General features: G+C 39.9%; 2 protein-coding genes across 6 annotated transcripts in view; one reads left to right on the top strand and one right to left on the bottom strand.

Annotated features, from left to right (window-relative positions):
* Positions 1–19: 19 nt before the first annotated feature.
* QRSL1 (glutaminyl-tRNA amidotransferase subunit QRSL1) lies at positions 20–15,331 on the bottom strand. Its single transcript, XM_074862216.1, has 11 exons — positions 15,154–15,331; positions 14,696–14,855; positions 13,424–13,522; positions 11,922–12,018; positions 8,582–8,758; positions 6,150–6,325; positions 5,917–6,029; positions 4,208–4,400; positions 3,697–3,814; positions 1,417–1,622; positions 20–936 (listed from the first exon to the last, which is right to left on the bottom strand). Exons 1-11 carry the CDS (start codon positions 15,175–15,177, stop codon positions 725–727), a joined length of 1,575 nt encoding a protein of 524 aa, XP_074718317.1. The 5' UTR covers positions 15,178–15,331; the 3' UTR covers positions 20–724.
* Positions 390–27,747, top strand: part of RTN4IP1 (reticulon 4 interacting protein 1) — a 40,584-nt gene continuing 13,226 nt past the window's right edge. Inside the window, exons 1-6 of one of the 5 annotated variants that reach the window (XM_074862223.1) lie at positions 390–407; positions 17,360–17,511; positions 18,311–18,379; positions 18,624–18,748; positions 24,887–24,935; positions 26,462–26,598. In XM_074862223.1, the coding sequence (XP_074718324.1) occupies positions 17,386–17,511; positions 18,311–18,379; positions 18,624–18,748; positions 24,887–24,935; positions 26,462–26,598 (506 nt within the window). In that variant the 5' untranslated portion in view covers positions 390–407; positions 17,360–17,385. Of the gene's footprint in view, positions 408–15,458; positions 15,730–17,359; positions 17,512–18,310; positions 18,380–18,623; positions 18,749–24,886; positions 24,936–26,461; positions 26,599–27,747 lie in introns of those variants that run through there. The other 4 variants (XR_012628103.1, XM_074862221.1, XM_074862224.1 and 1 more) reach the window with 4 other exon arrangements.

Raw genomic sequence — 27,747 nt, 5'->3', positions numbered from 1 at the left:
GTTACACTGAAGAAGATAATGTCTTTCTTAGTAAGTATTTATTTTAAGTGCTGATTACAAAGAACACTGATGAAGGAAGAAGAAAATAATTACTAAAGGCCTAGTAGGCATCCTTCCCCTGAAGAAAACTGGAATTCATTACTCTTACAATGAATGTAACCAGAGTAGTCTGCACCATTTGTAAATCTGAAAGTTATTTCACCTCTTGCAAGAGTGTGCTAGAAAAGATTTATTTTTTTTTAAATGAACTATCTATATGTTATTGTCTTGTTTCCTTTTGTATTTATGTGTTGGTGAATGAATCCTTTGTTCCATTAGAGCGTGTCTGGTTCTTTCATTACGAAAGTCTACGGTCCAGAAGGAAACCAACCCTTTGGCAACAATGCAGTTTTCACAGGAAAGTTCAGGTTAGTTCTTTAATGGGCCGGATACCTTACACATCCTCTGAGGATGGAAAAAAGCAGTTCCACAGGCGTAAGATACATAATTTCAACCTGGTGTTTTTAATATCAGTTAGAAATGGTTCTTAATATCACACACATTTACTTAGTGATTCACTTTGCCTTAATTACATAGTAACAAGCTGTGATGATTCCATCCTGCATTACTGTATATGGTGGTCTTAAAATGGATTATTATTTCTGCAAAAGAGAATTAACTGCACTGATACATTTTTAGATGATCCTCACAGCCTTCTTGCTTTAGCTGACTATCAAGTCCTGTGTTACAAAAAAGAAGCAGATTTCTGATGCTGAAAGACACCACGGTCATGCCTTTTCACTTCTTCTAGCTGGATCGTTGGGAATTTTACTTGTTTTTCAAACCATTTGGCTACAGTGAGAAGCTGCTTCTCCTGGAATGAACGTCCAATGAACTGAAGCCCAACTGGCAAGCCTCTCTCTGAAAGAGCTGTAGGAACATTTATGGCTGGCAGTCCTGAAAGAAAAAAAACAAACCACAAAACCCCACAGGCAAACACTTACTATTAAACAAATCCAGTTGAAGTAATTTTTGTAACAATTCTACTCTTAGAATTGTTATTATGGAGCAGAAAAAGACTAGTTAAAATAATTTCAGTCAATGAACTAAGGATGCTGCTAAGTGGTCACAAGAAATGAATTAAGAGTGATTTAAGGAATCAGCATCCTCTGAAAAGAGAATAAACTCTCCTAAGAAAGAGGTTTTGGTCTCTGGAACTTGAATGGATTCATCTTAACTGCAGCCCCTACCCAGCTCCAAGGTGCCTCCTTTTAAAATCTAGTCTTATGTTTTAAAGCATTTAATAAATAAGCTATCCTTATAACTGGTTACAGCACAGAGGTGAAATATCTTGATTCTGTAGAGGTTAAATAGCTGAAGGGAAATTAAAAATGACTAGGCAGGGGAAAACATAGTTGAATTCCTGTCCCTACTCACCAGCCATGTTTGCAGCCTGTGTTAGGATGTCATCTTGTGCACTGCGGGTTCTGTTATCTTCTTTGATGAATTCCGTATATGGTACTGCATCACTCAGAGTGGTAGGAGTGAGTAAAATATCAACACCACTCCCAAAAACCTTCACAAAGTCATTGGCAATGAGACGTCTGACTTTCTGTGCCTTGATAAAGTAATTCTCATAGTTCCTAGAAAGAAATATGGACATGAGGGCCTGACACCTAATTCCAAAAATACAGAATTTAATTTTTTAGTGTAAAAAAGATAACTACTAACACTAGTACTTGAGTTTTTTATATACCAGAAGCTTAGTCATCAAACATGGTGTTTATGTGCTCATAGCAATGAAGCTGTCAGAAAAGGAAGAGATGAGGGCACACTGCTGAAGAAAGGTGAAGGGAAAACAAAACCCTAGTTTACAATAATTAACTAAAAATCAAAACAACACTTTATGACCTTTCTGAAACTAAACCTTGTATTGAATTTCACTGCAGTGCAGCACAGCAAAGCCTAGAAACAATACAGAACCAAGCAGGCCTGGAAAATAGGCACTAATCATTTAGGATTAAATCCAGTAAGATACTAAAAGATACTTAAAGCATGTGAAAAAGTCCCATCATCTATGGAGGACTCTATGTGGTCTGTGGATTTCTAAACTGTCTCTACACAATTCTGAAGCAAAAACAAATTAGTCAGCTTTATGTCTACTGTTCCTTTTAACTTCATATGCAGAACTGGTAAATGTGGAATCCTTAAATTCAGAGAAGTTCAGTTTCAAAAGCAATTGCCATCCAAAACCACTGCTATTCTTAAAAAAAAAAAAGGGGGAGGGAAGGGTATTAAGAACTGCTACATGCCAGAGTGTTTGTAGATAAAATAACTGAAACTGCTCCAAAGCTACTTTGTTAATCTAAAGTTTTATATTTCTGAAAAACTGCAATGAAAATCCAAGTCCAATAGACAGCAGATTAAAGAAGTTATGTCATGAGAATTAGCCCTTTTTCTACAATAATTTCTGAAATCATCCTAGCTATTAACTTCAGAAAAGCTGTAAAAGAAACAAAAAGGACCTCAAACAGTATTTTAACCTAGAAAGACTATTTCGGGTTTTAAAAAAAAAGAGTGAAAAAATACTGTTAAATCAAACACATACTCTGTTATTTTACAGATTTCAAAAGCAAGATAAAAATAACGTGTAAAATGCAATATTTGCAGGGGACAGAGACGTTGTTTCTCTACTCTTTATTCTAAGAATGCTTTCTGAACCCTGGGTTCCGTTCTTCAAAAGTAATTTACTGTGGACTGCAACAGGACTCTCCTGTTCAATCTTGATGGAAGCCAACTGTATATTTCTTCACACAAGAGCGAACTACATGAATTTTAAAGCAGCCTTAGGAAAGCTGATCTGGACAGTTGTAACCAGAAGGAGCACACTCGGCAGGAATGTCAAGATTCCATAAAAGCTGCTTGTTACATACTGACTGACAACATTTCTGTCTCTGAGAACAACTAGAAGCCACATCTGATTAATACTCTTGCTGACAGAGCTCTTTCTGTAGTGCACTTGCTTTGGGACTGATTACACAACTAATATTTCTGTTAGTATCTGAACAAATTAAGACAGAGAAAAACAGCAGTTTTACTAACATAAATTGGGACTGTTGGATAGAGTGAAAACTAAGAAGAGTCGTCAAATTGATCAATGCACCAGCTTCTCTACACGAGCTGGGTAAAAACCTGTCTTCTGTAAAGACGTCAGTTCAGTACTTTTGCCAGTGCCTTCATTTCTGTGTATACTGAGGTGAAGATCTATAGTTAATTTAATTGACTTTCTCTAGAAGATCTCACTAAAATGTACCAGCAGTTTGTCTATGAAGTTTTAATGAGATTAACAGCTACAGAATGTTTAACACTACATCAGTAATGGCTTCAGTATGATTTCAATGTGATGCCATAGGACAGATTTTGCTTAATTTAACTAATAGGTGCCAATAATATTCTGATAGTGATCTTCATTTTTTTTTCCCCTAAGTTGTTTTACTTATTTAATTCAGGAGGCTCACTGGTAAGACTAAGGGAAAACATTTTCATTCATTTCATTCATTTTCATTCACTAGGTATTACAAAGCTAAGGCAGTAATAATACAATTAGGTCCTAGTATAAGGATGAATTTTTTTTTCATGTCTTGACGAACAATTAATCACCATTTGCTTAAAGAAATGTTATCTTGGTAAATTTGAGTTTCAAGATGTTCCACTTACTGTTTCAACATGAAATAGTTTCCTGATAGAATTCTTCCTCTTACAACATCATTAAAGCCTTCTCGTCGTGTTGCAGCATACATACTTTCTGTGGACTTGTTCATGTCAGAACGGTGTCCTGAAAAGAAAAAGCAATTTGGAAATTAATACTTTTTGTAATCCTTAAGATTTAGCAACATAAAGTAATGCTACACATAGTAATACAATAGGCCACTGTTTACTGCAGTCTGACACGCTACTATTCTGGAAAAACAACAAAGCATATTCCTGGCTTATTACAGAAATATTTAACAGATTTTAAGCCCAGACACTTACATGTCTAGAAGTGAAATATATTAAAATATTTATTTACGCATGTTTATTTGGACAGGTTTTTTTTCTCTACTCCATCTTGGAGAAATAACACCAAACATTCAATCACGAAAAGCGTATCTATTAAAATTAATATTTTTTAATGGCATCCAGCTATGTTTCTACTGTCTGAGAAAAAAATTTTTTTCAAAGACCTTACCATATTCCAGTCCATCAAATCTGGCCATATTTGATGCCACTTCTGCTGTGCACAGTACATGATAGCAGACAATAGAGTAACGAGTGTGTGGTAGACTCACTTCAATTACTTTAGCACCTGCATTCTTAAAGAGGTCAGCAGCCTTTGACCAGAGAGCCAGAATTTCACTAGAAAGCCCTGGTGCATGATATTCCTTAGAGAAAAACAAGAAGGGGAGTGATTTTACATACTGGTTTACTTCTAATGGCAACCAAAATGCAAATATTCCTTGCTAAAAATACATTGAAACTACCACCTCAGCATTATATGATTTAAAGTACTTATTAAAGCTTCTTGCATCTACTAAATATTAGACAATCAAGAAGTATTAAATTAACAGGATTCAGTCTTCTTAAGAATATTATGTTCATCTCGGTAGGACCAACCCACATACCACAGACCATGGAATTTCAGCAGTTTCTTCGGAGAGAGAAATTGCACAGTTAACCACTTATTTGTCTATTCATGGAGACTATACTGCACTGCGCTGCAATTTGTGGGTAGAAACTCTTCAGGTTTAAACCCTAATACTAGGGCTACTGTAAGCAGGAAAGATAAAAAGAAATTATGGCCACAGTGTATCAGTGGCAACTGTCATGAAACAAACAGGAACAACCCACCAAAGTAGAACTACAATAAAGGGGTTGGGAGAAGACCTAGAAAAGCTATGTTCCTGTTTAAGAGTCAAGTTAAAGATATTCTATTAAAATTCGCTATTTTTGAAGATACTTGCTTTAGTTCTAACCCACAATGTTAGGGTCATAATACTGTCTGATTTCTGAGTAGCTGTGACCCATGTTTAATATATGCATGTATCTGTTTAGGATAATCTGTAGCAGTAGAAAACAACTGTCCAAAGGATATGAATAATTAACCAATACCACTATTTTAGATTTATCAAAATTTAAACAGTATGCAGCTAATTAATTTTCAAGACATATATTTTTTGCATTTCACGGATCCTGAATAATTAATTGGTCAGTGTACATCTCTGTTTACCAAATTAAATCTTTCGGTGTACCTGTTCTAGCATAGGTTCAAATACTGAGAATCAAACAAATAAATGTTATTTGTCTCTTCGAAGGCAGAGCCTTTACTAAATTATAATAGGCAGTTAAAAATAGGCTGAAGTTTCAAATGTTGTGCCTAAATTACAAGTATCCTTATAGTTACAAACACAACTGAATTACATGCATGAGAAGCCAGATTACAGTTGTCTTTCAACCCCTATTACAGCACTGCAAATCACAGCTCCTTGTGCCACTCAATTGCCTTTAAAATTCTGCTTCATATTAACTCAGTGCCAGTTAGACAAGTATCTCAAAGCACAAACCAGTGCTAACCTCACTGTATAATAAGGCACTAAGAGCAACTTGTTTGAGGCTATACAGGTGACTGATGAAAGAGCAACAGAGGGAACCAAGAATTGAAGTTCCCCGTTTCCCTTGGAATTTCCCAACAGTGCCTCCCACAGCAATGACAAAATGTTTTAGCATTAGCATATGCTCATTCCAAATTGCCGGCACAGGCAACAGAGCACATACTACTCTTTTCCAGAAGCTGCTTGTACTGTCTTCACTGTTTTCATCCATGAGAGACTGGGAGGTGATGGGCTAGACACAAATATTTTGTTGTTAGGTCCACAACTGTTGACAGGATTTAAATGTTACCTTTGGAATTCCTATTGAGAGCTTGCTGACATCAGTCAAATTGGATAGTTCAAATGGCTTAAAGTTGTCCTGAATTGTGGTAGAGTCTTTAGGATCATGTCCAGCAAGTGAACCTGAAATATGACATACGAAGAACAGGAAAATGTACATTGGGTAGCCAGAATTCAATTTGTTTTGAGACAATGTTGTAAACAAAGATATGTTGTATACAAAGACATATGAAGCAGTAATACCTAACACAATTGCAGCATCATCCACACATCTGGTTAGGATTCCTGGCACATCCATGGAGTTCACTAGAGGAATGAGACCATGGCGAGAGATCAGTCCATATGTTGGCTTTAAACCTACTACACCACAGTGAGCAGCAGGGTTTCGGGTTGATCCTCCTGTGTCTGACCCTAAAGCTCTATAGTTTCAAAAGAATTATAATTAGTAAAATAATTCAGAACATTTTCAAATAATAAAAATGTATGGTTTTGAGATGCATGGATTTAAAAATGTGTGAATTCTTCCAGGTTAGAAGTCATAATCACACAGCCTAAATTTTGGTCTGCTCCCTGTGTGTGCTGTTTTTTATGTGTTTGCTTATTTTTCTTAGGGCCTCTGAATTAGCCATCAGGAGAGCCCCGTTCTCTCCACAAAGCAGGGACAGATAGGTAGAATTTAGGCCCTCCGAAAATAGCACTGAATATCTACTTCCACCCTCCTCTGTTACTCTGTTCCATATCCAAAAGATATGTCTCATGTGATTCAGAGTACAATTTTCAGACATTGATATCTTATTTATTCAGTAGACAATACACTATGAAGAAGCATTTTCCAGTATACAAATAAATAGCAACACAGTACATTTTTTTTGCCCCTAACATCAGGGCATACTTTTCAAAATCCAGGATGTTTTTTCTGTTTCCAAACCTACAAAGTGTAACATAAGAACTCCCAGTTTAGTGTAGCTGAGGTTCATCTTCAGAACGCAGTAATGTTTTTTTTATTTTTTTTTTATTCTTTCACAGGTGAAACCTTGTTCTTTCTAAACTGAAATTTTTATTTCAAAAATTGTAATGGAATTGGAAATTCATATTGAAATGAAACTTGCTCTTCTCTTGTTTTTAATAACTTTAACTCAAGCACCATTTAAAAAATAAGACAGCTTTCATCCAAATCTTTGTCAAAAATAAATTAAACTTCAGAAGGAGGTACAATTTTTATTGAAGCGGGTGTGACTTTTCCATAAGCATGTGTTTCTGAGATGGCTGAACCAATTCAATTGACTTTGCTGAAGTGGAATTTTTTCAAAGCTTTTGTGTTGACATAAAACATCCTCAATTTTGTAGCATTTCTGTATGTCCAAATCTCAAACTGAACAAAGACTGGCATCATTCCTGATGCTTGAAAGAAACTAACAGAGTGGATATACAATAGGTTATAGGCAATAAAATAGCTCAACAAAAAATCTCCCTGATCTGACAAAGTGCTGAGTAGTGCAAAATGGGTGTCCAGCACACCCAGAAACATAAGAGAAGGTGCCAGACCATAACAGGATCAGGCCATTCTGGCTCAGGACAAGGACCAGCAGCCTTTAGGAATGGTTGCACTGAGTTCAGTTTCAACAGTATTAAAATGTTGAGCATACCACATCCTAGCAAAGGACAATGAGATGAAGAGAGGTATCATTTTAAAAAAAATCATAAAATAAATCGGGCTTTGTAGATAAAACCGTAATATTTTTTTTAAAAAGCTGTAATCAACATTAGCAAAAAATACTTTAACAATAAAACAGACACTTATGATATAGTCTATGGGTAAACAAGGACACAATAACTTACACAGCTTCCAGTTAAGAGCACAACTGAAATCATCTTCTACAAAGTGTGCTCCACTACGCAGCAATAAAAACTGCATAAAATGAAAGGTGCAAAGTTTCAAGGATCAGATTTCTTTTAACAGTTGGATAGGGAAGATAGTACAGACAACTGATTTGTTAAACAGCATGTTGCTATTCCATGCAGATAATAACTGTTGTAAAAAAAAAAAGTCTGGCTTGTTTAAATTCCTTTTTTTAAAAAAACAAAAACCAAACCAAAACCCAAAAACCTAAAACTGCCTTCTTTTTAAACCAGACAAGATTGTAAGTATCTATGTATTCTTTTGTTAAATCAGGGATTTGAAAACTTTTAGATCCCAAATCTCATGTGTTATTACATAACCCTGCTATAAAAACAAAGGAGGGGAGAAAAGATTACTATACTGTTACAAATTAAGGGATCTCCTCATCTGCTGAATTGTATTTTCAGCATGTGTTTGTGTAATGCATTTACTGAGGAAGAGGATGTGTCACGAACCCCATTTTAAGAGAGTAGGTGGAAATAACAATAAAACTGCTGCTCCTTTACTGCCATTATCATTTTATTTCACACAGTGCAAAGTGGTCATATCAGTATGCTGAATAACACTCAGAATGAATAAGCCTAAATTTGCCCACATGGATTCATTTTGGCTTCATGATATGCCACAAGTAAGCAAGGGATGCTGAAATAAATTCTTGCATGCCAGTGCAAACAACCCTCCCATTTCAAACTAAATTATGAGAAAATTATAAAATTAAAATCTTGCAACATATTTTGAGACATTTAATAAAAAACAATTTTAAAAGGCCTCTTACGCAAAACATGTGAAAGATGACACAGCAGCCGCACTGCCTCCTGAGCTCCCTCCTGTTATTACCCAGTTCGAGTCTTTGTCCTCAGAATGGGATTTTGGGACATATTTTTCCTTGTACTGTCTTGAGTAACTCCAGGGGTTTCTGACTGGTCCAAATACCCCATCTGTACTCCCAGATCTAAGACAGTCAGACAGAACAAATATAGACAGAAGTGACAGATGACACACTGCATTCACCAATTTTTTTTCTTTATCCAATTCTTCATCCTAGCAAACTCAGTTTCAACACAAAAAGACTGGTGTACATAAATCCTTGCGCAGTCAACTTCAATGTTACACAGAATTGTAAAGTTTATAGATCTTCGTCCCTTTCTGACACAGAACCTGAACTCATACCACTAACTTCTGCTAATGCCACTGAAAGGAACGTAATCACAAAAATGTAAAACTGATTTAAGCTACATAACAGTAAAGCTGCACATCTGCTTCAAAACAAAGGTCTTCTGGTTTCCTAACCCTGCATTTGGAAAAGGCAAAAGACCACAGCCTTGTGGAAAAGTATGCTGCTAGACAGGGGGAGAAAGCCCCGCAATAGCAGGAACAAGCATTTCTCTGTAAATAACATGCTATTACTCACCCTGTAGCCCTCTCCTGAGGCCACTGTTCGCTGGTTCAGAGTGCCAGAATGGCTTCTCAGAAACTGGTTTCAGTCATCTTGTGGTCACCTAAGTGTGAGCTGCCATAGAAGCAGGGGCAGGGGGTACTTTCCTCCTTCCTCACAACCTCCACCCCGTGTTCCCCCTGATGCCAGGGTGCCAGTGTTATTAGCAAAATCACCAGAGTAGGCAGGTGACACAGCAGTTGAAAACTAACATTACTGAGACATCATTATTTTAGAGCTGGATTTGCTCCCCGATCAAGCTCATGTGCAGCCGTGCTGATGCTGGTGTAAGAGACCATGCAAACACACAGACCAGAGATGAGAGGTCAGTGGTGGGATAAGCTTTTTTAGGAGAATCTTGTGCTTTAATAAGCTCAGATCAGTTGCAACACTGCATAATCAGTTTTTTCCATGCTTTTTTCCTGCTATTCCTCTGAAAAGCATCTCTTTGACACAGAAATTCAGTTCCCACTGACTGGAAAAGGGGAAACATAACCCCCATTTTTAAAAAGGGGAAAAGGAAGACCTGGAGAACTACAGGCCAGTCAGTCTCACCTCTATGCCTGGCAAGATCATGGAGTGAATTTTCCTGGAAATAATGCTAGGGCACATGGAAAATAAGGAGGTGATTGGTGACAGCCAACATGGCTTCACTAAGTGCAAATCGTGCCTGACAAATCTGGTAGCCTTCTATGATGGGGTTACAGCAGTGGTGGATAAGGGAAGAGCAAGTGATGTCATCTACCTCGAGTGTACAAAGCATTCGACACTGTACCGCATGACATCCTTGTCTCTAAATTGGAGACATGGATTTGACAGATGGACCACTTGGTTCATAAGGAATTGGTTGGATGGTCCCACTCAAAGAGCTGCGGTCAACAGCTCAAAGTCCAAGTGGAGAGCAGTGACGAGTGGCGTCAATGTTGGGACTGGTGCTGTTTAACATCTTTGGTGGTGACATGGACAGTGGGATTGAGTGCACCCTCAGCAAGTTTGCCAGCAACACCAAGCTGTGTGGTGCGGTCAACATGCTGGAGGGAAGGGAGATGCCATCCAGAGGGACCTTGACAGGCTGGAGAGGTGGGCCCGTGCAAACCTCATGAAGTTCAACAAGGGCAAGTACAAGGTCCTGCATATCGGTTGGGACAATCCCAAGCACAAATACAGGCTGGGCAATGAGTGGATTGAGAGCAGCCCTGAGGAGAAGGACTTGGGGATATATTAGTGGATGGAAGACTGACTATGAGCCAGCAATGTGCACTCACAGCCCAGAAAGCCAACTGTATGCTGGGCTGCATCAAGAGAAGTGTGGCCAGCAAGTCGAGGGAGGTGATTCTCCGCTCTCTTGAGACCCCACCTGGAGTCTTGTGTCCAGCTCTGGGGACCACAACATAAGAAGGTCATGGACCTGCTCGAGCAGGGTCCAGAGGCCACAAAGATGATCAGGGGGCTGGAGCACCTCCCCTATGAGGACAGGCTGAGAGAGTTGGGGTTGTTCAGCCTGGAGAAGAGAAGGCTCCGGGGAGACCTTATAGCAGCCTTCCAGTACTTCAGGGGGGCCCACAGGAAAGATGGGGAGGGACCCTTCATCAGGGAGTGTAGTGATAGGACAAGGAGTAATGGTTTTAAACTGAAATAGGGTAGATTTAGATTACATATAAGGAATAAATTCTTCACTGTGAGGGTGGTGAGACACCAGAACAGGTTGCCCAGAGAAGTGGTGGATGCCCCCTCCCTGGAAGTGTTCAAGGCCAGGTTGGATGGGGCTTTGAGCAACCTGGTCTAGTGGAAGGTGACCCTGCCCATGGCAGGGGGTTGGAACTAGATGATCTTTAAGGTCCCTTCCAACCCAAACCATTCTATGAGTCTATGAAATTATCCAAAACAATACAGTCAAAGTATTTCCATCCATGTGAATTCCCAATCAAACCTCTGTCTTCAGTTTAGGTAAAATAAAAACAAAACCAAAGCACAACACTTGTTTCTCACAAGTAACTAAAGTCCCAGACACTCCTTTCCAGATCCAGCAGCTGCGGTGACGGAGACTCCCATCCCTAATGGCCCAGTGCTGTTCCCTGCTATAGCCTGGCTGCCTTCACTGATTTGCTGGAGAACCAATTTGTGAGAGCATTTTCCAACATGCTCCTGACAAAAAGTCACCAACATTATCTTAGACAATTTAAAGTGTTACTCTAGATTAGCTTGTTTGCAGCAAAAATTCACATAAAAATTCATGCAAATTACTCCAGTGGCTGACTGGCAGAGGCAGTGATTGCCAGTGATGGCATGACAATAATTAGCTAAGGGCAAAAACCACCTGTAAGGAGAAAGAAAAAGGCAGCAATTAACTGGTGTTGTAACCAATTCTACTAACACACTACTGGATCTGGAAGAAGTCTGCTCATCCTTGGCCTTCTGCGAAGGCTGTACCCCTTCTGTTCCCTCAAACACATCTGTGGTTGAAGACTATGTTCATAAAACTCAGCATTTATATCATTTACACAACAGTATAAATGCTCAGGGAGAAATTCATGCAACTCTATATAGTCTTCATGGGTAAGTAGTCATTATTTTCTAACCTCACAGAAAGAGGAGTTAAGGATTACAGGTAGATCGGAACAGATGGTGTGTACTCTATTTAATGTGCAATCACACATTAAAAATAATAAACATCACTCACCCCATTGCAAATTCATCTAGGTTTGTTTTTCCTAAAAGCACAGCTCCCTGATCCAGTAATTTCTGAACTACTGTAGCATTGTAAGGGGAAATATAACCTGAAAACAATCAGAACAATTAAGAGTGATTGGTGAGTTACAGCTGGTTTTTAGAAGTAGCTACTCTGAACACTTCAAAGTTATCATTATTTGTGTATAAGAATTCTCAGTTCACAGTGCCAAAATTTTGCTTCAAGATGAGTAATTTCCAAAACTTAGGAAAGGTAAACCAAATGTCATTTTGTCTGCAATGTCTTTTTTTTTAATCCACAACTTACAACCCAGTAATTCTGGATAATACTTATTTCTAGAGTGTGGAGCTGACACTTCACATAAACAAATTACCACAAGGGTAGCAAATTACTGCATTCAACCAATTTGCAGGAACTGTCTAAAATTAGAAGAAATGAGAAACAGCCCTTTACAGAAAACTGCTAAGCTATCTTGAATTATCTCCCATTACCATGAGATAAAGGAGCATATGGTTAACCACAAGCTGAAATACTAACTAGCCGTCCTGTGATCAAACATCCACCCTTGACCACTTAGACCTTACATAAACTAGGATGAGAACCATGACACTTACATGACATCCTAGGTAGCAACCACTTCATTTTGTAAATACTGGCAGGGGTTTCTCCACCCCCACCCTTCAGCGTGAACAACAAGGACAACATAACTCCTAATACCCTCAGCCATGACACTGCAATCAATCACAATAGGCCCGAGAATGCGCTTTAAGCAAAAGCATCTCAGGTAACATATGACTTTTTAAAATGGCAAGTCATACTTTGCTTCTTCTGCTATTAAAAACCACCATAATCAGACTAGGGTTCTGCTAAGTGACTTGAGCTATCTTCCACAAAACTCTTCAGTTTTACTTTGTGCAGAATAAAACAGATATAAGAAATATATATCTTGAAAATGTTCATGGCATGTTAACAGAAACAATGAGCTTAGGAAAGTTCAAAAAATTAAAAAAGTCTTATAGAATGTGTTTTTATATCAGGAATATAGAGAAAAGAATTGTTAATGCCTACTCTTCCCATACGAAAAACCTACTTAAGCCAACAATTATCAACAGAACAACCACAAAAAAGACCATCTTTGGATTTTGCTACAGAACAGCACTGACTGCTCTCCTACAGACCTAAAGTAATGTGAAGCAAAATGCGAACTATAGAACAATTCTATTTTAGTATATAGGCTATAATAAACATTGCATTGTTAAAAGCATGTAACAATATGAATAAAGGAGATAATCTGCTTAGACAAGAAAAAGATGCATATGTAATACCAGATGAGCTTGGTAGAAGAAATTAGATAAACATATTTTCTCAAATTAGTTCAGCTAATTTTTTGAAAATATTTAGATTTCTGGAAGACTCCACTCCATAGACCCTCTAAGGAGATGAGCAAGGGCTCTGAAATGAGATCTGATGTTATTTGAAAAGCTTTACTGTACCTTTTAGCATGTTTGATGCACATGTTGTCTCAATGCCAGCTGTATTAAAGTTGTCTTTTACTGCAATAGGAATACCATCTAAAACACCCAGCGGCTGACCTGCATTAGGTATTATTGCAAAAACAACAGAGATTAAAGCAAAGCTTGCTATATGGATAGTCTTCTTATCAGTTGCAGTTTATTTTACATTTCCCTTTGGGTGTTTTTTGGAAGCAAGAACACTAGCCATTTAGCATTTGATGGCCGTCTGCTACATTTTCAAGAACCATCTTCCATTCTAACTCTAGCACTGAGCATTCTGCCCAGACCAGACTTGACCCTGCAGAGCATAGCTCTGCAAATGTGTCTAAGCTCACAAGACAGGCAGCTGCTTTCATAGAGGTTAGCCATCCCAAAGGAGCGCTTACCTCTTCAAATGTGACCATGTAATGCTTATTTCAGGCACAGGTGCTGCCTAAATTTACTCTACCTAGGCTAGGAGCCATAAATTCTGCCTACCTAATATACACAGCAGATATGATCTAAAAAAATTACTGAAACGGAGAAAGTCTTCCCTATGTGATTGATTATCCGCCATCCAGCAAAAAATGTAATTTAAAATGCCTATGTCAAGAAGCAAAACACTCTGGCTGGCAATTTTCTTGAGGTGTCAGAGGACAGCAAATGTCACCCAGGAAGGAAAAAAAGTACCCTAGTAGGTAAAAATTTCCCTTTTTTTGTCTTCGAGGAAATGCAAAGGAAAGTGAGGATGGGTCATCCTCTAAATGCTGCAAATGGCACGATTTAATGTTGTTCTGTTCACCAACTCATAGCTCCAATTAACAAGTGGTTTTATTTTCACTTGCTTTCTTAATTTAAAACCTGATAAGGCTGAGCTGGATGTTCGTCTGCCTCAGTCAACAGGCCTGCAGAAGACCACTGCATCTTCCTGATCTCGGTAACTGTTGGCTACCAATTTAAAATCAACCGCTGAGGGAAGGAAGAAGCAACCAGTAGCAGTGCTGTTCAAGATGCACAGCGCCTATTCAATCTGCAGTGACTGCCTGGTTTGGTCCAGGTTTTGCTTGTGACTTTTGAATTGAATACGCTACCGAGTGCCAGGCACATACCCAAGAGCACACACCCACTGAAGCCTCAACCACAGCCTTCATCCCCTAATAGTCAAACGCGTACAGGTGCTTAAAAAAAAAAAAAAAAAATTGCTTCGTCTAACGCAAAAAGCTCTTCCACAACAGCTTTTTAAAGACTAATATCAAGTGGGAGCAAACATACCTCTTCTGTATCTTTTCTCTGATTCTTCAGCCTGCTTCAAAGCGGTTTCTTCCGCTACAGTAATGTAAGCATTAAGAAACTTGGTGCTTTTGATGAGGGAAAGGCACCTCTGGCAGAGCTCCGTCGGAGCGACACGTCCTTCCTTCAACGCTGCCGAAACCTGGAAGCGCAATCCCCCTTCAGCGCAGCCCGGTGACAGCCCGCTTCGGGGCGTTAAGGGGCTAAAGCGCCATCCCCGCTGCCGCTTCGGGAAGGACCCGCGGGAAGGCCTCCCCCGCGCCCCGCTGTGGCTGGTCCCCTCGGGCTCCGGGGAGGGGGGGTCGCGAGGGGACACGGCGGCGGGGCCCGCTCGCCACGGTCACCTTGCGAACCAGCCCCGCCGCCGCCGCCACCCGCCCGCTCCTGGGCGCTCCCTCCCCGCGGCGCGGCGGCTCGCCGGGCGGGCTGGCGCCACTCACCTCGCGGAGAGAGGCACGCAGCATGGCGGCCCGCTTCCCGCCGCCGCCGCCTCACCTCACACCCGCCGGCCCAGCCGCCACCGTTCTCCTCGCGCGGCGGCTGGGCGCCGCCATCTTGCCGCAACACCGAGAGGCATCATTGGCAGCGGTGCCAAGAAGGCGGCCGCCCATTGGCCGCTGGTGCCGGCGGGGTGAGGGAGGAGGGCAGGTCGCGCCGGGCCTGCGGGGCTGAGCGCGGAGGCGAGCGGGCAGCGCCGCGTCCCAGCCCGACCCCGCGGGGCGCCGGCTGCGCGGCCTGGCCTGGCCCGGCTGCCCCGGCCATGCTGGCGCGGGGGGCGGCGAGCGGGCGGGCGCTGCACGGGGCGGCGCGGGCGGGCGGGCGGCCGCCGGTGCGCGGCCTCCGCGCTTCTCCGCGGGCGCGGTCCGTCATGCCCTCCTGGGTCATAGACCGGTACGGCCGCAACGACGTGCTGCGCTTCACCAGGGACATGGTGTTCCCCATCATACACTTCCCGAACGAGGTCATCATTAAGGTTCACGCCGCAAGCTTAAACCCCATCGACCTTAGCATGAGAAGTAAGTGCCGAGCCCCAGCGGCCGGGGCCAGGCTGGCGCGATGGCAGAGGGTGCGCTCGGGTTGCGCCTTCTACATGTCCCCCGGCGTCCAAAACCGTACAGACACTGTCACCTGCCGGCCCCGGTGGACGCCGGTCTCGGCAGTGTCAAGAGGCCGGCCCGAAAGCACGTTCTGCCCTGAACCCTGTGGGAAACCGCCTCTTCAAAACTCAAGTTCTTAGGGAAGAACGGTACAAAAAGCCATTGCCTTTCTGAAGACAAGTGTGTGTGTTGGGGGGGTGAGCTTTTAATCTAAGTGACTCGTTACTGTCCTCCGCAGGCTTGCAGCTCCCGCATCAGCTTCCCTTTGTTAGTAGCATAACTATGGTGGGGTGTATTTCCTGGCCTTCTCCCCGCATCCCCACCATCTGGATGGTGGCACTATCTTGACCAAGAGACTGGCCCTTCCAAGGAGCAGCATTTCCCCTGAGAGGTGCTGGATTTTCCTGTCCCTTTGAGGTGAATGGGGCTGAAGGTCAGAGTTGCTGCAAAGTTGGCACATGCCACCTAATCCAAAGCATGTTGTCTGTTGTCATGCCTTTTCTTCCTGAATTGGCATCTGGGTACCTGCTGTCACCTTGCCCAGGAAATCTGTATCTGTCACTGACCAACTCTTTATATTTGATGCATTTAATCAATTTTTTTCCTCAGTCTCAAGGTTTGAAACACAAGAAGGAAGTTACAGTAGTAATAGTCCTTACATTTCATGTTGAGAAGTGATCTTGCATATCAAATCAGATTCAGTAGCACCTGCAGAGATATCTGCAGGAAGTGTGCCTACAGAGCTGTAATTCGTGGTTTGGGTCTCTAATAAATGAATTTTTAAAAATCTTTGTATAAAGTCACGGGTTTGATTATGGGATGTTTGCTGTCAGAGGATTCCTGTTGAATGACCCACTTGAACTGCTGGGGTGCAACTAGTATTCTGAGTCAGTGTAAAAGTATTTCGAAAAAACTACATTTTCATCCTGCTTTTGAGGCGCCTGCTTTTGTGTCTGTTTCTTTTCAGTATTAAAACACTTTCTAGCATAATAGGGTACCTAAGCAGACTTGTCCAAACACTTGAAAGGGCGTACATTCCCGAACGCAGACTCTTTTTTAGGCTGAGCAGTTATTAGATGGGTAATTCTGAGAGTTCACGGCATTTAGCTATTGCTTAGTGAATAGAAGTTCAGGTTACTCATCTTAGGATATGTGCATTAATATTTTTTACAATGATATTCATGTTGCTTTTTACAATACTTTATTTGAAAAGACAAATGGAAAGCTTGGAGTTCTTTTGGATTTGTAGCTACATGATGCACTTGGAAAATGGAGCATTTCCAGCAGACTTATTAGAATTTCTGTCAGTGTTATCACACACTAAATATTTTTATAATGGAGAGCCATTTCATGGACTAATAAGCAAGAATGATATTTGCTTTTTATTTATAAAATCTGTAAAAGTATAAAATACTGCAGATTTTTTTCATGCTTAAGTTATAACACATATGAGGCACATGAGGTACAGACAATGCTTTCTAATTGGAATTGTCCAGTTAATAAATGAAAACTCAGTACAGTATGTCATGGTCAATTTCATGTTTTGCAGGTGGTTATGGTGCAACTGCATTAAATATGAAGCGGGATCCCCTGAAACTCAAAAGCATGGACACTGAATTTCCACTAACACTTGGTCGAGATGTCTCTGGTATTATTATGGAATGTGGACTGAGTGTGTCTTATTTCAAACCTGGAGATGAGGTGATACCACCAATCTCTTTTTTCTTCTGAAATATATAGTTAAGATATAACATGAGATGTTCAGCTTTTGTTTTCCTCTTGAGAAAATGTTTTTCTTTATGTTGTTGCACTCTGAATGAGGACTGTGTGGCAGTAAATTCCTAGAATGCTTTGTTCTCTACCTTTTTTCTCTGAAAAACATGGTCTTTCCCAGACTTACTTCTGCAAGTTAATTTCCCTTCTGTTCTTTAATTTTTGGTCCATTTCAGTGGTAGCAAGAGAGCAGTTTATTTAATTATAAGTGCACACTCAAGATACTGCTTCATTTTTGACCAAAGATAGAATTCTGACAGAAAGGGATTAGCTGTTTTTTTCCTTGAGTAACATAGTTAGCATAGGAACTCTGGCATAACCCAAGAACCATTTCGTGAGTCCCCACATGAATACTGGTATTGTTTGCTTTCACCTTCACCAGTTGCTTTCACATTTCACCAGTTCTAGGGTAGCAAATTCTGATTCCTCCTTGCCCCATCCCCTCCAATCTGGGCTTTTTCTGGCATGGAAGTAGTTTGGGTTTTTTTGAAAAATTATGTCTTATACACTGTATAGTAAAATTTGTTTACATAGCTCTGCCATCCTTCATTTACTTGGTCTTTGGCGGGTTTTTTTGTGAAAAGAGTAAGCTAAACTGGTTTCTGATAAGCAATAGTGAAGATATTCTTCAAATTGAAGAGAAGACTAATGAAGAAAACTCCTCTGTTGTAGGTACAATCATGTGCAAAGTCACAAAAATTGATAGTTGTTTTCTGTTTGGTTTTAGGTGTGGGCAGCAATTCCTCCGTGGAAACAGGGCACTCTGTCAGAGTTTGTGGTAGCTAGTGGAAATGAGGTAAACCTTCAAAAATGTGGCTAACAAGCAAAACTCCAAAATTGTAGACTGGCTTTTTTTTCCTTCGGTATCTTAAGTAACTGTCTATTTCTTGATGCTTGGATTGATTTAGACTCCAGCTAGTTACAAAGTTAGTTGACAATGTGGAATACACAATCTGCCATTCAGCAAAGCTTGTTGAACTTGAATTTCAGTGTTGCATAGGATCTGCTGTGTAACTTAGACACGATTGATTTTCTTTCAGGTGTCTTTTAAGCCAAAGTGTCTCAGTCACACAGAAGCTGCCTCTTTACCGTATGTAGGTCTCACAGCCTGGTCTGCGGTTAACCAAGTTGGAGGACTGAACAGAAGTAATTGCAGTGGGAAAAGGTAAGTAAATAGTTCTGGTGCTAAAACTTAGTGTTCCATTTTTATACTGATTAGCTGCTTCTAAGCCATGTCCAACAGTGATGAAGACTGTTCTACCATGACATTTGCAAAGACCAGCTGGCCTGAGGATGCTAGGTTCAATTACACAACTGCTGAGAGGCTTCTTTAGAGGGAGACAAGGACCCTGCCTGAAGTGTACCTAGTCACTTGCTGCTTGCTTCCTTTATACAGTGACTGTAGTCACCAGTCACCAGACAGGTAGTCCAATGTGTATCTTATGTGTAGGACTATATAGAGAATTTAAGGATGGCGTCTCTAGGAATTTATAGAGACTGTCTTTCTGTCTGCTTAGGACAGCTATCCAAATGTAATATCCGTTCTCTCAGTTATTTTGGCAACTCACAAAAAGCCCTCTCAACCACAGAGGTGTGGTCCACTCATTTTCTGCATGCATGGGCCATTTGGAACAGGCTAGTTTTCCAACTCTTTAGAAAAAAATGAGCAGATGACTGGGTCTCCTTTGACCTATAGGCCAGAACTTTGATCAGGTCAGGAACGCAGAAGAGAACAGGAAAACGTGCAAGACAAGCAGCCAAATTAAATAGAAAAATTGGCTTTGTTTATCAACCTGTTAATCTGACAATGGCAGATGGAGGACAGAAGAGGAAAAAATGCATTGTAAGATTGGAGCAGATAACATTTTTCTCCTGATAATTGGAATTTGCAGTTATTTTGGCCTTTGGATGTTCGTGTAAATAGATAGCAAAATGTTCAGAATGGAAAGAAGGGCAAAAGTAAAAATACTGGAATTGAAAAATAATCATTAAAATTACTATACTGCACCAAAAATTTAGGTCATAAAGTAATTACTGGGCAGTAGGAGTCTAGATGCCTGACCTCCTCTTATCTTGGATGCTACTGTAGCAGTGCAACACATTGCTAAAGACACTAGATTTATTGAAATTATTCACCCACAACTTTAGAAGATAATTGAGTGAGTCGTCGTTCATATGTCATGGTAAATTTCATCATGAAAATATCAAGTAATTGTTTGTTCTAAAGATAATGTTTTGAGAAAATGAAATTGCAAAATTTAAAGCAACTTCAGAAATGTCATTGAAATTAACTTCCAGCTAGTGATAAAATTCTAGATATATTGCTTTCCTTCAGTATTTAAACTTTTTTTATTATCTTAACTTTAACATGTAAATGGAATTAACCTAGAGCTATGTTGATAGGTTGGCCTTGTTTAATGTATCTTTCCAATCTTCAGGTAAGTGTTTATATTGTTAAAAGTGAAATTCAACCTGAATTTATATTGTGTCTTTACCATTTACTTTTATGTTCCAAATAAATACTTGATTACTCTGTCAGCAAAAAACATTTTATTGTACTTATAAAATTATTATATTTCCCATCTAGAAGTTTTGAGTTATAAAAACAGCAGAGAATGACTTCTGTGATGATAGCTTTTTTCCCCTGAAAAACTTCTTGTAGGAAAATACATAAAATGTATTGAAGGGGCTGTGCAAAAGTATATTCCATGAACTTCACATTACTTTCTCAAGGCAATAGTTTCAAAAGACAAGAATTTACATAATGTTTCTTAATTTCTTGAGATAATTTAGTATGCTTGGTAAGAAGTTACCTACATATGTGTTTTTATGTTGGTCTTTTTGTCTCCCGTAGGTGTATGTAAATAGCTATGTAGAAGGGTGTATATGTACATAAGAGTATGTCTTATTTTGAAAGAGCAGCTGTAGTCCTTGATGAAAGCTACTTCACTGATACTTTATTGCAGTGTTAAGACTTCTTAGAAACAGCGATATTTTTCTATTGGTGTGTGTTGTTTTCTTTGCCTCTTTAAGGTAGAAGGGTGGGCTAACCAGAAATACTCGCTAACAGTCCGACATCTGACTGTATGTTGATCTTACAGGAGTATCTGCTGCATCTGCACACACTTTCACAAATTTTGTTTTTAGAAGTTACCTGAAGTGTGATCACATTGTTCGTGATGTCTCCTGCTTCACTGTAACTCCAGTCATTTTATCCTTTTATCCTATATCACTGTAATTCATGTCAGTATTCTTGCACAAGCTAAAAGTGAATGTTCCTGTTATCCAAAATGTTCAGAATGGCTGTTGTTTTGAAGTTCTCTCTGGATAATACATGGAGAGCTTCTCATATGTGCCAGTGTCCTGTTTCAGTAGAAAGGGGATATGCTTGTTCAACAATAGCTGATAAATATCTTGCTTGCTGTATTCACAAAAAGCATGATAAAACCAAACCTGACAATTTGAGAAGTTCTTGAAAACATTTACGTTAATATTAAGTAAAGGTCTTTTATATAAATACAGAGTCAATATTTTATACGTTTAAATATGCTGGGGAGAGATGCTGGATTCTGTTACTGTAAGCTACTAAATGTACGCTCCTGGTTTATATTGTTACAATGAAAATTTGAATGATACAATAGAATCACAGAATGGTTTGGGTTGGAGGGGACCTTAAAGATCATCTAGTTCCAACCCCCTGCCAGAGGCAGGGACACCTTCCACTAGACCAGGTTGCTCAAAGCCCCATCCAGCCTGGCCTTGAACACTTCCAGGGAGGGGGCATCCCCAGCTTCTCTGGGCAACCTGTTCTGGTGTCTCACCACCCTCACAGTGAAGAATTTATTCCTTATATCTAATCTAAATCTACCCTCTTTCAGTTTAAAACCATTACTCCTTGTCCTATCACTACACTCCCTGATGAAGGGTCCCTCCCCATCTTTCCTGTGGGCCCCCTTGAAGTACTGAAAGGCTGCTATAAGGTCTCCCCGGAGCCTTCTCTTCTCCAGGCTGAACAACCCCAGCTATCTCAGCCTGTCCTCATAGGGGAGGTGCTCCAGCCCCCTGATCATCTTTGTGGCCTCTGGACCCTGCTCGAGCAGGTCCATGTCCTCCTTATGTTGTGGTCCCCAGAGCTGGACACAGGACTCCAGGTGGGGTCTCACAAGAGCAGAGTAGAGAGGGAGAATCACCTCCCTTGACCTGCTGGCCACACTTCTCGATGCAGCTCAGGATACAGTTGGCTTTCTGGGCTGCAAATGCACATTGTTGGCTCATAGTTTTCCATCTGCTAATACCCCCAAGTCCTTCTCCTCAGGGCAGCTCTCAATCCACTCATTGCCCAGCCTGTATTTGTACTTGGGATTGCCTTGACCTGTGTGCAGGACCTTGCACTTGGCCTTGTTCAACTTCATGAGGTTTGCACAGGCCCACCTCTCCAGCCTGTCAAGGTCCCTCTGGATGGCATCTCCCTTCCCTCCAGTGTGTCGACCACACCACCCAGCTTGGCGTTGTTGGCAGACTTGCTGAGGGTGCACTCAATCCCACTGTCCATGTCTCCCATATAATACCCCAAGAAAATATTTTTTCAAAGTCTGTGTGATATTTCATCATTTTATTTGTTGAGAAGTAGAAAGTGAGTGTAAGTTGTAAAACTTCTTGATAGTGTACATGCTTCTTGATACAGGAATAAATCTCTTGGGGATATTTTGTTGGCATAATCAAATGGAATTTGTTTTTTTACATGTATCTAAAATCTATATATTTATTCAATAAATATAATATTTTTTTATTTGGCATGTAGCTGAGTCACTGAAAATTGTTAGTTGTTTATAATCTGGAGAAAATGTTAGTCTTTGATCTGTATACCCACTGCCCACACCCTGTGTCTTTTTGGGGGGGCAGACAGCTGAAACAGGTCCTGGCTCTCTGATGCTTGTTTTTGACCACACCATAGTTCCAAGCAGGGCCCAGGGAGAAGGACTAAACTCCCAAATCCCATGGTATGCTCATCTGCAGAGATCTGCTGACTCTTTGATCATTTGAACTGCTAGAGCCTCATATGGGGCTTGGTGAATGCTGGCTTGAATTATGTGCCTCTGTCAGAAGGGACCAAAGCCTAGAGTATGAATGTTTGTTTTGTTCTTTGAGAGATTTGGTTCTCTTGGATCTCTGTTCAGGTCAAATAATTCATTAGTGTGTTCCCTCGTGCACATGCTTGTATGCTTGTTTAGTCCTGAGCTCACCTTTGCACGAAACAGGTAGTTTCTCTGATACGTTTTCTCCCGGCTGTGTTTTCCTGAGGCAATGCAAACAAAGCTGTGCCTGCTTTGGCACTTTCTATGATCTGTAGTCCTTCAGTACTGTCCTAACAGGTCCTGCACCTTCAAACGCTTCCCCGCTTTCTTGTGTTGTGCCAAACAACGTGTCTTGCTGTCCTCAGTGCTGTAAAAATGCTGATCTGTTGAGCTGTGGCACATGGATCTCTTGTGCAGACATAGTTTGTCTCTGAAGTGAAGATCGTTCTTGAAGTCACAATGCACAGAGAGAGTTTTAATAAATAGAAGGTTTGGTAGAAATAGACTACATAACACAAGAACAAACCAAATCTGGGAAGTATTTCTCCCTGAAGAATCTCAAGGGCTTTTATTGAAGGGGAAAATTAAAAAAAGTCCTAGCCAAGCAGCTCCCCAAAACTGAAAACTGAAAACGTTACCCAAATCCTTGAGAAAAATGTACATTTTAAAATGACAGCTTTCTCCAAAATAAGTAGTGGAAGAAATGCCCTTTAAGCAAGGAGTAAAATTGGAAAGGCAGGGTTTTTTTGAAAGGATTTAATTGTGACTGTCTTTTGTAAGGATAAGGATGGGTTTAACCCAGTATGTTGACTATAGCATCACTGAGCCCTTTCAAGTATAATCTGAATATGAATGTTGCTTCAGGCATTTGTTGTTAGAAGCATGGTTCTGAGCATGGTACTTTTTGGCAGATATAAATGCTGCAGGCATTGTGGTTTTGAATTCTTAATCTGAATTTTGCAGCTTGGTTCAGTGCAATAGGAGGGAATGGAATCTGATCAGTTTCAAAAGAGGAAGCATTTTAAAATGGATACTGTGACCAAAGCCAAGTCTCTTTGGTTACTTCAAAGAATTTTTGTAAACTGAGACTCCAGATTGTGTTGTACAACTTTGCACTGTAAAAAGCAATTCCCTTCAACATCCAGCACAGTGAGATTTAAAACAGGAATGTCACCAGCTTCTGAAATTTTTCTGGCAAACAGAAGTTCTGAGAAACATGATGTTCCCCAATCCTGTGCCAAGACTTCATCTTGGATCTTCCTTTTGTCCTAGCATTAGCAAATGGGTCCAAAGTCCAAGCACTATTTGTAACTTCAGCAGCAAGGCTTTCTTACTAATTCACTTTCTGAAGTTTAGCTATTTAATAAAATATCTGGATGAAATTTTTGAACAGTGATTAGGCTGCTAGCAGTAAGGTTCTGACACAACTAAACTTTTATTCATTTTTATAAAATTTGGGGTAGTGTATTCAGTTAAAATTAACTCTCACTTGCTAATAATTTGGTAATATACTCTTTCATTTTCTTGCTTGTGTGCCAGTTTCTACAACCTGGCATTTACAGGGTCTTGTTGAGATGTACTGAACTAGAAAAATTCCATTGCCTTTTTTCTAAAGAAAAAGGCAGATATTTTAATTTAAAAGGACTTAAACTTCTTTATGGTGAGACTACTTCATTGTATTTTTGTCTTTCTTTTAGATAAATATTATGCAATACGGGAAAATTATGTTTCATATATTCTGAAGTTCCCAGTCTCCCTAAATAATGTGATCCTAAACTACTTTTAGATAACAGCAGTTTGTGTAAAATGTTGGTGAATCAGATTGTATTCTTCAGGAGATACGACAGTGGAATCTGGGAGACAGAAAGACTCTTAACTGATTTTGTCCCAAACAAAGCAACTATGTGAAAGTGAGGACAGGGACGGGGTTTTGGGGTGTAAATGTTACTGCCTGACAGCTCCACTGCCTGGATTTAGTGGAAAGCACATATGAGGAAGTCTCTTCGGCTGTGCTGGGTTAATGCTCTTGGCACAGGAAACATGATCAGCAGTGTTAAGTCACATTATCGGCTATCTGAAGAGTTAATCACTACGTAACATTGAATGACAAATACCATCTTTTGCTTAAAACAATTTGGTGTCAGAGATGTATAAGAAGCATTAGAATACATAGTTACTATAGAGCTTATTTAAAGAACTATTTAATATATTTTAATTTTCTCTTACAGAGTATTAATATTAGGAGCTTCAGGAGGAGTTGGTACATTTGCTGTACAGGTAATATAAACCAGCATGCCCAGGATGCATCTTCAAACTATTCAATATGAAAAAAAAAATAATGGAAGGGAATTGAGGGAAGGAATAATGAAATAACAAGCTATTGATTGATCTGATTGATATTTCCAAAAATGAAGTATTTTCAGATTTATTGCTTTCCACTTGTTACGTTGTATTAGTTTAAAGTAGGAAGCAGGAACTTTCAAAGAAAGGAGTTGTGAGTGTAGGTAGTGAAAGATGGCATTTCACAGTTTGGGTGCAGGAAATCTCTAATTGGTGTAACTTGAAATAGGTAGCTGTTTTCATTACCTTTAAGTCAGCTCTGCTCCATAAATATGAAAAGAACTCGGTGTATGAGTAGAAAAACTGAAGAAGAATGTATCATCTACCATAACTGTTGCAAGTGGTCAAATGATAAGAGAGGCACCAGGCTTTTATGTGCAGTGTATGTAAGGCACAGTGGCTTAGATCAGCTTTCCCTCACTTTCTTACCCTGCTGCCCTTTTGTCTGTCTTCATTCCAGTAGCTCTAAACTTTGGAGAGTGAACGTGCTCTTTTATTGATCCATTAATTGTGGAACATCATGCTCTCATTTAATTGGGGGATTTTGATTCTAATTGGTGTCATGCTGAAACATCCTTATGTTGAGAATATGAAAAAAATATAGAAGTTGGGTGATTGCATCACTGCATTCCGTGTTACTAGACCATAAACAGTGGTTTTAAAGAGGCTTACAGGAGAATTCTTAGTGGTATGCTATTTGCCCAATCTATGATAAAGCAGGTGGCTAAATTAGATCAATACAAAAGGCTGACCAGCCACTGATTAGTTGCAATTTCTACCTGATTAATCCTGAGTAAACTACATTAATTAATCTGGAATAAATGTAAAAAAGATGACTGTGAATGAAAAATTAGATTACAAAAGAGATAAATAACTAGCAAAAATCCTTTACTTTGCTATACCTTTTGGAGTAGAAGGTAGCCTGACATCTTCCCTGTGGTAAATCAGAGATGACTTCTTTCTTTTTCTCGTTATTAATATTTAAGCTATTTACAGTGAGATAGATATATGAAATACTTAATGAGCGGGTAGGAATATAAAATATTTTAATTTTAAATACTTAAAAACATTTAATGGTTGATCTGGTGACAGTTTTGTAGATTGGTAACTTGGAGAGTACCTCTTGGTATACATTTAGCTGGCAGATTCAGATGGCAAACTGAGGATTTTGTTTGAAGCCTTGTTTATCCTGAGACCTGATATCCATCAGTGACATTAAGAAACCACCCTCCTTCCTCCACACCAACTCCTCCCTTCCCAAAACTTCCTTAAATATTGATAAATTCTAACCATTGTTTGTGGGATATGTGACAGGTTATCCTGTGTTGGAACACAGTGTCCCCACTCCCCACTAAAGGTGCTCATTTATTATATAAATATAATGAGACTTTGGCTTTTTAAGTTGTTCTCAATGTTTCACTGAATTTTAAACTTTGGACTTCTTTTTTTATACTTGTTTTTAGCTAGTGAAGGCCTGGGGTGCTCACGTGACAGCAGTCTGTTCTCATGATGCCAGCACACTGATGAAAAAGCTTGGAGCAGATGATGTGATTGATTACAGATCTGGAAATCTGGAAGAGCAACTTAAAACATTACCCTTGTATGTGTTTGTGTTGCTTAATACTGAGATGAAGGAGCTGGCGGTCAGACCTTCTGCCTTTTGATTGCTTGACTCCAGTCTATCAGAACTCCCTCTTTTTTTTTTTTCCTCCCCATTTCTAAAGTGCTACTTTGTATAGCAAATTCATTGCGGCCCTTTTTGAATGCAGTTTGCCAAGGGAGTATCCAAAGCACAGATTTCATTGTAGGACTAAGCCAGTTAATTGGGCTTGTGGAGGCAAGCTCACTTTCACATGCTTCTCTTCAATGACTGTGATTTGAACAGTTTTGTCAGCTTCCATCCAAGGATCTTGGACCATTTACAAAGCATGAATAAATTAAAATAAGCCTCAGAAATCCTGTGTGAGGTTAGTAAATAGAAAAATTGATCTAGAGGAAAGAACTATGTCATGAAGCAGTTAAGTGACTTGCCTGAAGGTCTTTAGCCACTGTGCAACTCAGCTGGGAGTAAATTTCTCTTCTGTAACATTGGGTACAGCTGCCTCTGATAAACAATCACACTTATCTTGTCACAGCAGTTATGTTTAAATGAGCTTGGGGGTTTTCTCTAGAACTGAAGTCTTTTTTGCTTTTGTAATCTTCCCATCTGTTTAGACTTAGCCTACTGTGACTTGTATTTGAATATGGTATTTACATTGTTCTTTTTAGCTAGATTGAGTTAACTTTCTGGGAAAGGAAATAGAAGCTGTTCAATCTATGACAGAATCTTACCGATAAATGTGCTAAGAAGGCACAGTTATCTGTGCCTTTTAACTATGGTGTTATTGACAGCAGACCTGAGGTCAACTGTGAAGGTGCTGGCACTGTCTGTATAAGCAGGATGTGCAGCAACTAACTTTGCAGTTTGCAAGCAGTGATAAATTTGCCTTGTGCAATTCAGCATCTTAAATGCTAAACACCCATTCTAGCAAGTGACCGTTTTTAGGAGGTATCAATGGCACTGTCCTAGGGTGCAGTTTTATGATATAGCTAAGCTCATCAGTCAAGTATACTGAGAGGGATGTTCCTGCTTCCCTCCCCTGTTCAGTTGTACTGACTCTTCAGACCCCATAGTGAGCTAGTTTCTCCTGGAGCATTAGCTCTCATGATTTTAATTTCTCTTGTTGGCAGCTAACTGTTAGGTTGATTG

This window comes from Strix uralensis, chromosome 3, assembly GCF_047716275.1.
Source record: "Strix uralensis isolate ZFMK-TIS-50842 chromosome 3, bStrUra1, whole genome shotgun sequence".
Taxonomy (NCBI): domain Eukaryota; kingdom Metazoa; phylum Chordata; class Aves; order Strigiformes; family Strigidae; genus Strix; species Strix uralensis.
This window is presented reverse-complemented; position numbering and strand designations above follow the sequence as displayed.